This window comes from Scyliorhinus torazame, chromosome 7 (assembly GCF_047496885.1).
Source record: "Scyliorhinus torazame isolate Kashiwa2021f chromosome 7, sScyTor2.1, whole genome shotgun sequence".
In the NCBI taxonomy this organism is placed as follows: Eukaryota; Metazoa; Chordata; class Chondrichthyes; order Carcharhiniformes; family Scyliorhinidae; genus Scyliorhinus; species Scyliorhinus torazame.
The window spans coordinates 262,900,562-262,913,562 of record NC_092713.1 but is presented as its reverse complement, the minus strand read 5'-3'; the positions used below and the strand labels follow the sequence as shown (position 1 = coordinate 262,913,562).

Below are 13,001 nucleotides of genomic sequence, written 5' to 3'. Positions count from 1 at the left end.
TGACTATAAGAGTCCCCTATGACTATTGCTCTTCTGTGCTTTGACCCTCCCTTTTGAACATCAGAGCCAGCCGTGGTGCCACTGCTCTGGCTGCTGCTGTTTTCCCCTGATAGGCTATCCCCCCCGACAGTATCCAAAGGGGTATACCTGTTTGAGAGGGGGACAACCACAGGGGATTCCTGCAGTGACTGCCTGCCCTTTCTGGTGGTCACCCATTTCTCTGCCTGCACCTTGGGTGTGATCACATTTATATAACTGCGATCTATGACGCTTTCCGCCACCTGCATGCACCTAAGTGCATCCAATTGCTGCTCCAACCAAACCATGCGGTCTGTGAGGAGCTCCAGTTGGGTGCACTTTCTGCAGATGAAGCCATCCGGGATGCTGGAAGCCTCCCGGACCTGCCACATCTCACAGTCAGAGCACTGCACCCCTCTAACTGACATTGCGTCAATTAATTAAAATTAAAAGTTAATGTTAACTATCTGTTTCCTAGCACTAGATTGCTAATATAAATGAAAAAGCTAAATATAGTACTCTCCGATCTCTGGCTTAGATACCCCTCTAAATTATAATTAAGTTCGATCTATTACTTGCTGCTTATGCTGTTTGGCACACAAGTAGTCCTGGGTTGTAGCTTCACCAGGTTGATACCTCATTTTTCGGTATGCCTGATGTTGCTCTTGGCATGCTCTCCTGCACTTTTCATTGAACCAGGGTTGATCCCCTGGCTTGGTGGTAACGGTAGAGTGGGGGATATGCCGGGCCATGAGGTTGAATACAATTATGCTGTTGCTGATGGCCCACAGTGCCTCATGAATGCCCAGTCTTCAGTTGCTAGATCTGTTCGAAGTCTATCCCATTTAGCACAGTGGTAGTGCCACACAACACGATGGAGGGTATTCTCAATGTGAAGACAGGACTTTGTGTCCACAAGGACTGTGTGGTGGCCACTTCTACCAATACTGTCATGGACAGATGCATCTGCAGCAGGCAGGTTGGTGAGAATGAGGTCAAGTACGTGTTTCCCTCTTGTTGGTTCCCTCACCACCTGCTGCAGTCCCAGTCTAGCAGCTATGTCCTTTAGGACCTGGCCAACTCGGTCTGTGGTGGTAGTACAGAGCCAATTTTGGTAATGGACAAGTCCCCCACCCAGAGCATATTCTGTGCCCTTGCCACCCATAGTGCTTCCTCCAAGTGGTGTTCAACATGGAGGTGTACTGATTCATCAGCTGATGGTGGCCGGAACATGGTTATCAGCAGGCGGTTTCCTTGCCCATGTTTAAACTGAAGCCATGAGACTTCATGGGGTCCTGAGTCGATGTTGGGGACTCCCTGGGCAATTCCCTCCCGACTGGAGAACACTGTGCCGCCACCTCTGCTGGGTCTGTCCTGCCGCTGAGATAGGACATACCCAGGAATGGTGATAGTGGTCTGTAAGGTGGAAATATATCGCCGTCCTTCACTGTCTCTGGGTCAGAACTCCCTCCTTAAAAGCACAGTGGATGTACCTACAACACATAGACTGCAGCAGTTCTAGAAGGCAGCTCACCACCACTTCTCAAGAGCAACTTGGGATGGGCAACAAATGCTGGCCTAGCCAACGATGCCCACCTCCCGTAAAAATGAATTTAAAAGAAAATGCAACCAGAGCACTACTGTAAACAGAACAATACAATGTTCTGACTGAGAAATGGTTCATGCAAATTTGTCTTTTGTTCGACAGCAAAAGGGGGATGTTTGGATTTTGAACTGCAACAGTACTACAAGTCCTATCTGCCTTGCCGTAGTCAGGTCACCTCTGCCATGCAGCGATCTCTGTAAGCTACCATCTTAGATCAGTTCAAAAAAGACCGACAATGAGAAACCACTGAGAAGCTCAGCTGTCTTTAAACACAAAACATTGTCCATCATCCCACATCGCCATTTACAAGGGACTGGTTAACCAACTTTCCTGCTGAGATGGATCAAGAAAAGTTCATACTGGTGCTGGCAGAAAATAACATCAGTGTCTTCATTTTGCAATCTACTACGTTAGCTATTAACACATTGTTTTTCTGTGAGAAACATCTGATCCCATCCTTACTTGACATTCGCATGCGTACAACTTAACAAATATATGATACTTTTGAAGGAGTTGAAACTCTGCTTGATTTTTGCTGCTTAGCTGGGGACACTTAGAACATAGAACATTACAGCGCAGTACAAGCCCTTCGGCCCTTGATGTTGCGCCGAGGTCCATCGCATCATGGTCATGGCTATCCTCAGTGAGATCAGCTGACTCAGCAAAATCAAGGGTTCAACTTGGAGTTTGCATGGCTTCCATGCATTATTGGCTCAGTGCCACATGACAACATAGGAAGTGTAGTCCCCATTACATTATAAAAAATTTCCCCCTTCGATGCCAATACAACAGGCAGCAGCCAGCATCAAGGCTTTATGTTTTTATTCTCCTGCCTTTGAAGCTGCCTCCTACAGCGTGGAATTTTCTGAAACTCTATCCTTTGCGCAGAAATTCACACTGAGAGTTTGTTATCACTTGTAGGATTCTTTGATCATGCTGTATGCTGTCGGAGATCAGCCAAAAACAACATTGCTCAGATGATATTTTAAACTTCGGGAACACAACTTGAAATGAAATCATTTTGATGCATCGGTCATTCAAATAATCCAGCAGAACTAACATGGAATTGCTCACACTACTGTTTTATTACAACAGAAGTGTTATACAACTTAAATTTATTAACCTGCTGCTAACGTCATCTGATTAAACTGGTCTATTACTTCACGTTGAGGAGAGTTTTACGGGACCTTGCCGTTGATTTGCAGGCGGTGGACGGGCTAAAGCCAGTTGAAGGAAAACCGATGAACAAGGTGACATTATAGAAATGTTCAGTATACAAAGAGTTAATGTCATGTTACAATTAACCACTGGATGGAGCTAGATGCAGTACTATGTAAAACACTGACTCTCAGACTTCTGGGAGACAGAGTGAAGGCTGGAGTAGAGTGCATAGGAGATATCTAGAGAGGAAAGAGTACAGTTAGAGTTAGAGTGTAGAGACTAGTGTTAGTAGAGTGTAGATTACCATCATTATTGTTTACTACAGAGTAAGTGGTCGAACTTAATTTAAGTAGTGTAAATAAATGTTAGTTTTGTTAATGAACTTAGCTTCTGTGGTCTTTGTGAACACTACAACATCCATCCGGAAAACAGCATCACAAAGAACACCACAGACAAGATTTCACTTTTTAAACCTTTACTATAACAAACCACTGTAATTCAAACATTACTTAACAGGCAAAGGGGGCGGGATTCTCTCAGCCCGGGTCCGGGCCGCAGAATCTCCGTGACCGGGCCATGCCCCCCGACGCCGGCACGCGATACTCTGCAGAGCAGAGAATCGGTGCCATTGGCGCCAGCGTAGTTGGCACGGCGCAGGTCGTGGGCCGCTGTACGTGGCCGGCCTGACGATTCTCGGCTCGGGATGGGCCGAGCGGCCATTGTTAAAATGCTGAGTCCCGCCGGCGCCGTCCACACCTGCTCGCAGCCAGCGGGAACTCTGCGTGCAAGGGTCGGGTGGTGGCCTGTGGGGGGGGGAGGGGGGGCTCCGACCCCATGGGCCTCCAATGCGGCCTGGCCCGCGATCGGGGCCCACCAATCGGCGGGCCAGCCTCTCTGTCCCTCGGCCTATTTTCCTACGCGCCGGCCCCTGTAGCCCTGCGCTATGTTGCGTCGGGGCCAGCGCGTTGAAGGAGGCCACCGCGCATGCGCGCGTTGGCGCTGGTGCCACTGCGCATGCGCGGATCCCGCGGTGTCCAGTTTGTGCCAGGATCGGCAGCTGGAACGGCGCGAACCGCTCCAGCGCCGTGCTGACCCCCTGTAGGGGCCAGAATTACTCCTGGCAATGGCCCGTTCACACCGTCATAAAATGCGACGGCATTTACAACGGCGTTTACGACGGCGTGGACACTCTGTCATGGGATGGGAGAATCCCGCCCAGGATATTTCAAATGGAAAGGTAAATTTCACTCTGCACTGCTGATACAATAAAGCTACACCTCACCTAGTTACAAGCACTCACATTCATTCCTGCATAAATGTGACAGGTTTTTCAATTTAATCTTTGTTGTGTGCAGTCTCTCAGTTTCCATTGAATCATTTTAACCCTTGATTCGGAAACACCAACAGTTATATTCCATCTCAAGACCCTCGACATGGTTAACACCAATGAGGTACACAACTGCTAACTCTGTCCCACTCGGGCCATAACAATCCAGCAGCTATCCAGAATGCTCGCTTCACCAACCAACCAACACACCCGCTTCACAGTCCGGTTCTCTGATAGAAACGTTCAGCTTGCTCACTGCCTCACCAAAAGTACCTGGAGTTGAATTTTCTTCTTGCTGTGAAACAGAAAATTAATCTATTTGTAGAAAGCTCAGCTGACTTCCCTGACACAAATTCTGAGTTCTGAACTGTCTGCTACAAGACTGGCCAGAACCAGACGCCACTGAAATTAGCTTTCTATTTACTTTTGGCTTCAACTTTCACCCCAATAGCCACCTCAGGTCACCATTGGATTGCAATGATGCATAACCAGGAAACCAGTTACTCATCTTTCAGAATACCCACAGTTTCACTTTGGTCTTAAAGTCACACAAAAAGAAAATGTACAGTCATCTCAACGTTTACAAATGACACAAAACTTGGAAATATCAAGAACTGTGAGGGAGATAGTGATGGACTTCAAGAGGACATAGGCTGATGGAATGGGTGGACACGTGGCAGATGAAATTTAATGGATTAAGTGTGAAGTGGTATGTTTTGCTAGGAAGAATAAGGAGAGGCAATGGAAGCTAAAGGGGTGCAGGAATACAGAGACCTAGGAAAACTATAGGGAAAGGGCAGGGGAGTGGGACTAGCTGAGGTGCTCTTGCAGAGAGCTGGCTCAGACGTGACAGGCTAAATGGTCTCCTTCTGTGCTCTGGCCATTCTGTGATTCTATGAGCACAAAAGTTGATTTACTATCCTGTTCCCACTGGGAACTGGCTGATGGTCAATTGGACTTCAGCCTGAAAACAGCAGAAAGAAACAGTGCCTTACAAATTGTGCTTCCCTGATATCATTGAAATGCTATTTTAAGTGGGTTGGATGGAAAACTGCCCAATATCACATTTCTTTCTAAAACCTTATAGGATAGTCTTCAGAAACTGACTGACCAGAGTTGCTACAAGAATTTAAAGGGAACTTATTTGAACCCAAAGGAATATATGATGTGGAGATGCCGGCATTGGACTGGGGTGAGCACAGTAAGAAGTGTTACAACACCAGGTTAAAGTCCAACAGGATTGTTTTGAATCACTAGCTTTCAGAGCACTGCTCCTTCCTCAGGTGAATGAAGAGGTGGGTTCCAGAAGCATATATATAGACAAAGTCAAAGATGCAACACAATACTTTGAATGTGAGTCTTTGCGGGTAATTAAGCCTTTACAGGTCCAGACGGAGCAACTGGAGAGAGGGATAACCACAGGTTAAAGAGGTGTGAGTTGTGTCAAGCCAGGACAGTTGGGAGGATTTCGCAAGTCCAGCCCAGATGGTGGTGGCTGAATGTAATGCGACATGAATCCAAGGTCCAGGTTGAGGCCGTACTCATGTGTGCGGAACTTGGCTACAGGTTTCTGCTTGGTGATTCTGCATTGTTGCGCATCCTGAACGCCGCCTTGGAGAACGCTTACCCGTAGATCAGAGGCTGAATGCCCCTGACTGCTGAAGTGTTCCCCTATAGGAAGGGAACATTTCTGCTTGGCGATTGTTGCGTGATGTCCGTTCATCCATTGCCGTAGCGTCTGCATGGTCTTGCCAATGCACCATGCTTCGGGCCATCCTTTCCTGCAGCGTATGAGGGAGACAATGTTGGCCGAGTCGCATGAGTATGTACCACGTACCTGGTGGGTGGTGTTCTCATGTGTAATGGTGGTACCCATGTCGATGATCTGGCACGTCTTGCAGAGATTGCCATGGCAGGGTTGTGTGGTGTCGTGGTCACTGTTCTGAAGGCTGGATAGTTTGCTGCAAACAATGGTTTGTTTGAGGTTGCGTGGTTGTTTGAAAGCAAGTATTGGGGTGTGAGGATGACCTTGGCAAGATGTTTGTCTTCATCAATGTTGTGTTGAAGGCTGCGAAGAAGATGTCGTAGTTTCACCGCTCCGGGGAAGTACTGGACAACAAAGGGTACTCTGTCGGTTGTGTCCCGTGTTTGTCTTCTGAGGAGGTTGGTGCGGTTTTTTGCTGTGGCACGTTGGAACTGTCGATCGATTGGTTGAGCGTCATATCCCGTTCATACAATGGCATCTTTCAGCGTCTGTCGATGTCTGTTACGCTCCTCCTCGTCTGAGCAGATCCTGTGCATACGGAGGGCTTGTCTATTGGGGATGGCTTCTTTAATGTGTTTAGGGTGGAAGCTGGAGAAGTGGAGCATTGTGAGGTTATCCGTGGGCTTGCGGTAATGCGAAGTGCTCAGGTGACCGTCCTTGATGGAGATGAGTGTGTCCAAAAATGCAAACGATTCTGGAGAGTAGTCCATGGTGGGTCTGATGGTGGGATGGAACTTATTGATGTCATTGTGTAGTCGTTTCAGCGATTCTTCACTGTGGGTCCAAAGGAAAAAAATGTCATTGATTATCTGGTGTATAACATTGGTTGAAGGTCCTGTGCGGTGAGGAGGTCTTGTTCAAACTTGTGCATGAAGATGTTGGCATATTGAGGTGTGAATTTGTTCCCCATGGCTGCTCCGTGTGTCTGGATGAAAAACGTGTTGTCGAAGGTGAAGACGTTGTGATCCAGAATGAAGCGAATGAGTTGCAGAATTGCGTCTGGAGATTGGGCAGTTGTTGGTGCTGAGTACTGAGGCTGTTGCAGCAATGCCGTCGTCATGGGGGATGCTGGTGTAGAGTGCTGGGAAACACTTCAGCAGACAAGGGCGTCTTCGGGTAAGCCTTCTCCAAGGTGGCTTCAGGATGCGCGACAATGCAGAATCACCGAGCAGAAACTTACAGCCAAGTTCCGCACACATGAGTACGGCTTCAACCGGGACCTTGGATTCACGTTGCATTACATTCAGCCCCACCATCTGGGTTGGGCTTGCGAAATCCTACCAACTGTCCTGGCTTGAGACAATTCACACCTCTTTAACCTGTGATTATCCCTCTCTCCAGTTGCTCCGCCTGGACCTGTAGACTTAATTACCTGCAAAGACTTGCATTCAAAGTATCGTATTGCATCTTTGACTTTGTCTATATATACGTTTTTCAAACCCACCTCTTCATTCACCTGAGAAAGGAGCAGTGCTCCGAAAGGTAGTGATTTCAAAACAAACCTGTTGGACTTTAACCTGGGGTTGTAACACTTCTTACAAAGGAATATAGGGACGATTGTGCTGTAGAGATTATGGGATTTCCACAGCATTGACAAACTATCATATTAAGTTTTTTTCCTAATTTTTACCTTAAATTATCTTCACTAAGCCCTCTTTGCTTGTCATAAGTGACAGCATTGCTTATGTACTCTGGTTGGAGGGACAGTTGGGAGAAGAGAGCATCAGGAACAGCTCCAGGAGCTAGACTGAGCATGACCTGGGCCTGTTAAAGCACAGCAGGTCAGGATTCGAGGCATCATAACTAATTCAATGGGCTGAATCTTGCTTGAAAAATAACAGCATTTTAAATACGTATGTCTTCATTAGTGCACAAACCATCCAGCAAATTCAGGGTATTAAAAGGTATGCCAGCCTTGCAAATCTCCAAAACTTGCTGGTCCATTAAAATCGCACCATCATTTGCTTTGCATCAACAACATCTTGCCCTTAGTCTTCCTATTACTTTGAAGAACATGCTGGATTTGCACATTAATTGGTCATTAAACTAATTGAAGAAAGTTAGAGTAATTAAGAGTGGAAGTGTAATTTCAATGAAGCGATGATTGTTAATGCGATGCCAATTAAGTTCTCTGGCTGTGAAAGGAAATAATGAGTTATTTGAAAATAATAAAATCTAATTTTACATTTTACAATTTTTATTCTTTCAGTTCTTTCTGTTTCTTTTATTGCTACTTATCCAATCTTTCTTTCCCTCTCTATTTATTTATCTGTATTTGACTCAAATTCACACTATTTCTCCATCATTTCTGTTTCTTTCTCAATATTTTAATCTCATTGGTTACAGATGGACACTCTTGATTCTATCATTCACAAACCCTAATGGCCTCAAAGTAGTTGTAAACTCGCACTTCCAAGAAAAATGCTTTAAACTACAGGGTAGGGAATAAAGTCTGTGCAAAGCACATACCATGAAATGCCTTGCTCCAACACGATTTGGCCAATGGCACAATTGCAGAACTTTTACTGACCTGACTCACAGGAAGTGCCTTGGTCTGAATGTCAGGGGGACAGAACCTGTAATTTAGGAACATTTCAGTTATTAGACGATAAACATTACAGTTGGCATGGGAATGCATTTCAGGCTGTGAAGTTTTAATTCAACAGTGTGTGCTTAATGTTAATGATTGGTTCCTCACCTGAAGGCCCAGCCAGACTGATAGCTGGGTCTTCAGTTGGGCAGTGAGCCTGTCACTGATCATGGTCAGAGAGCAGGTATCTTCATGTCTAGAAAGTAGGAGTTCAGTGGGCTGGGGGGTGCCAGTAGGAGGGGCATCAACCAGAGTGGGATGTTTCGACGGTGGTGGGGGTTTGGTGATCAGGGTATGGGAGGGTTCAAATTGTGGGGCTGCCAATTCTGAGAGTGATGGCTTTGTACAGAAAATCCAGTCAGTTCTAAAGTGATTTTAAAGTATTGTAAATAAACCTATTGTAGATTTGGCAAGAGTCACCTAAGGTAAACGGCAAACCAGCAATGGAGAGAGCAGGGCCTAGTGGTGCAGGGAGGGAGAGAAGGGTCCAGTGGTGTGGGGAATTTGGAGGTCTTAGAGGAAGCATTGATCTTGGAGACTCCTCAGGAAGGGACCTGGATCCAAGCGGGAGGCATGATAACACGTAACTCCTGAATCTGCTATTTGTCTTGTGAAATCTGCCAGGTTTCCCGGTGCTCGACTGGCTGACAGTTGTTAAAGTTCAAAAGTGGAATGACAATGAGGTTTGCAAACTCTTTCTTGTGTTTAGAGTTCCTGCTTCCCTCCTTGGATTGGGTTGGCCATCTTCTGTCCTCAGTTAAAGCCGGAAATTAAAAAGGTCGGAGGCAAGTTTGGATCAGGGAGCAGATTCCTGGCATGTTAACTGCTCAATCGACTCCATCTCCCCTGCTTTTCTCAGTTAATAATTCAGCCTAATGTCTATAAACATGTCTACTTCCATTAAGGTACTTATACTGATTCAATGCAGGAACTCTAGTTGATTATCCTCTCCCTGATCTCGGACAGCAATGCCAATTGTCATGCCTTCTATCCTCTCCATTTGAGATGAGCTAATTCAGCAAAAAAATCAAAGATCAAATCTGCTCTTCCTAGTTTTTACAGCTCAATTGTTCATCACCTAAACCTGCTGAGCCAACAGGGGACCCTAACATAAATCTTGAGTTTGTTCAAACGTACCTATGATAAATATTGATATAATATGTGCTCTTAGCTACATGCTTGCTTCGTCCAGTGTACTGAATAGCAGAACATGTTCAAGGTGCTGAAAGATCTATTCCTATTCCGATGCTCCCATAACCTTTGTGTCTCTTTTTAACCTTCAAACGCCTATATTATTTCATTTCCATGTGTAACACTATATAATCTTTAAAACTTTGTTTAATTTGTTTTAACCTTAAAAGCATAGAATTATGCAATCATTCTACCACAACAAAGCAAATAGGAAGAGAGAGAGAGATGTTTCTTTAATGTTTCAATGACAAAGCTCTGTGTTACTCCCCCAGTCTGTGGGGTCCTGACCTGCCCACTAGTTACATCAGTTAGGATTTTGCATGTTAACTGTTCCTCTCCGCCCCTTCAGCTCAGGGCCCTATAAATTGCAGCTCAGTTAAAGGCAGCCTTTTACCTCAGGAGACTGCTTGGATTTCTGCAGACGAAAGAGGCTGAAGTCTTCAGTCAGCATGAATTATTTTGTTCTATTTGTTTTTCCTTTGGTTTTAGTTTGCACCAGTGCTTTTTTACCCTACAAACAAGTATTACAGCACAGCAGGATCAGAGGCAGACAGCATGGGTAAGCAACTTTTAAAGAAAGTTTAACAAAAGTTCTGTATGAAATTACTGCACATCTTACCTTTAATTCAACGTAATGCAAATGTGACCAAACATGCTGCACTCTATAAATATAAAGTGCATGTGAAAAAACTAATGAATCTGATTTAAAAGATATATATTTGTCCCAGGATCAAAAAGGCTGAATTTTACATTCAAATTAAAGTATGTTATAAAGACAGAAGTCTAAGCATGTTCCTGTTCATTAAGAATTTTTTAAAAACCTACATAACTACGAAAACAGTGTTGGCAGTGTTGTGTTGCTCTATGGTAAAAGAAGTTCAAATTTGGTATAACCGTTTTTAATTTAGTCTTGATTTGAAACAATGGTTCCATTGAAGAGCTGGACAGCAGATGGATTATGCTCTTGCTGCTTCCTGGAAAGCCCTTGGTCACCGTTCTTTGCTTTAAAAAGAAAAATGTGTGTGTGTGTGTTCCCCCTCAGCCCCAATGTATGTGCTATGCAGCAAATAATGGGATCCAACAAGAAGTACTTCACCAACTGCAAACAGTGGTACCATCGGAAAATCTGCGGCAAACCAACGTGAGTATCACGCCATTTAAATTCAATCCTAAATAGTGGCATAAAATTAAAAATCTTGAGCAAAATTGTAGATTTTTGAGTTATAATCACAAGCGGGTGGTGGATTTGGCCTGAATAAAGTTCGAATAACTTTGATTTTTGTGTCAAAGTATTTTCTCTGTGAATAACCTAATTTTTCACATAAACAAAATATTTAAAAGTTATTTATTTACGTGTTTGGCTGAAATTGTACTAATGTACTGATGAAAGAATATACACTGATAATTTACCTGCAAAAATTAAAATAAACAATATTATAATCTGGTTTTTCAATTTTACATTGACAGAGTCAGAACTGTATTAGTATAGGTAAATTGCAAATGATGGTTTGACAGTGGACTTTGTGTTGTGTATGGTGAGGTCTGATTTCCTCAGACAGGTAAATCCAATTCTGTGCTGTCTGGATATAGTTAGCACATTGGCCGTAAAAATGCAATAAATGGAAGAATGGAATGTATGTGGAGGAAATGATTATCGGCTGTAAAAGCATTTGAATGAAGTAACTTTGCATCTGAAAGGACAGTGTATTTGGGACAAGTTTAGCAAGCTGTGGTAAATGACCTGCAGTGTGAAATTTTTGACAAATCTTCTTTTGTTGTGGCAGCTAAAGGTTTTTGAGTTAAGCCTGGCTCCAACCACTGCACAAGCACATGGTGCCACTCACATCAGCAGGCCACTGGGGAAGGGAAACCATGACAGAGATCTGATTTCGTGGAATATTTAATCTTAAATGGGATCAACGTGATCCAGACGATGTAAAGGAAACCGTGTGGGTTTGCTCCATATTATTTGCACGATGGTAGGACAGATGTTTCTGGTTCTTCAGCAAATTTTACAACTTCACCTTAACATGGAGACTTATAAATCAGTTTGTTTCTATATTCCTCACAGAAAACTTTTTGAGATAAATTTTATACCCATGTGGCAGCATCATAATTGAAAACAAATGCTCTAAAGCAACAAAAATGTTTGATGGTGATGACACACCCACACAAATTACCTAATAGAGTATGAGCAGAGTACATGATGAGGAGACACCTGACACGATTTCATCCACTCGTGGAACCATCAAAACATATTGTTCACAAATCATCAGGAGAATCCCGCTGGGATTACAAATCATATCCATATTTCCTCATGTATTCTCTATTGATAGGCCCTTGTATGAATTATTTTATGAATTAGAAGTACACATAGACCTATTATAAATTTTATTTTAGAAATCCAAGAAAGGTGAGAGGATTTGCTTTCAAACAATCACTTTGTGCTCTAGAGTGGTTAGATAATGGCTCTATCATCCAATCTTTTCTTTATTTCAGTTGTCACAATCTACACCATGACTGGGATTTACGTCTCTATTACTCTTCCCTAGAGTTACACATCCATAAAGAAGCAAAAGCCTGTAAAATTTGAAACCAGTTGAATGATAAATTTTAGCTATCACATCACAGGAATCAGCAAAGTTAAACAAGTGAGTTTTTGATATGAAGCAGTACTTCAGAAATATCAAGAACTCCAACTATTGCAAATTTCAAAAACCACAAGGAAACACCAGTCTACTCAGTGTGTACGACTGTAATGTGGTTCTGAGACAACTACATGCACATTGGATTTTCCATTTGGTTCATTGTTTTCCCATTACTTAAATTACATTTTTAAATGATTACCAGGGAGTTTTAAAAAATTCCACATTTAAACTAGTCATTGATGGTGCTAAATCCGGACTTTGTTAATCAGGTTAGCACTTTGGCACCAAATCACCTTGAAGAATTTTCAATTGAAAATTTTCAGTTAAAAATAGGATGACTAGCTATTGAAAAAACAGCCAAGACCTGCATGACGCAATGTTCAGATAGATTTTGAAATGAACCTTTTATGCTTCTGCCTGAAACATGTGGGAATCATATTAAAATACTTTGGCTTGAAGTACCCCAATGCCACTTGTCTTTACCAACCATGCTAAATTGCCCCTAAGTGTCCAAAGGTTGGGTGGAGTTAAAGGGATAAGGTGGGGGAGTTGGTAGAGTGGTCTTTCGAAGGTTCAGTGCAGACTCGAAGGGCCGAATGGCCTCCTTCTGCATTTTCCATGGGTTCTGAAACACCACCTGTTTCAGGCGATTGGCTTGGAGAACTGAATTACTATGCATATTGACGTCCTATGAT

The 13,001-nt window shown here is 43.6% G+C and overlaps 1 protein-coding gene across 1 annotated transcript in view; it reads left to right on the top strand.

Annotated features, from left to right (window-relative positions):
• Nucleotides 1–10,038: 10,038 nt before the first annotated feature.
• Nucleotides 10,039–13,001, top strand: part of tgfbi (transforming growth factor, beta-induced) — a 105,248-nt gene continuing 102,285 nt past the window's right edge. The window contains exons 1-2 of the mRNA XM_072512368.1: nucleotides 10,039–10,217; nucleotides 10,701–10,799. Coding sequence (XP_072368469.1) covers nucleotides 10,108–10,217; nucleotides 10,701–10,799 — 209 coding nt within the window. The 5' untranslated portion in view covers nucleotides 10,039–10,107. The remainder of the gene's footprint in view (nucleotides 10,218–10,700; nucleotides 10,800–13,001) is intronic.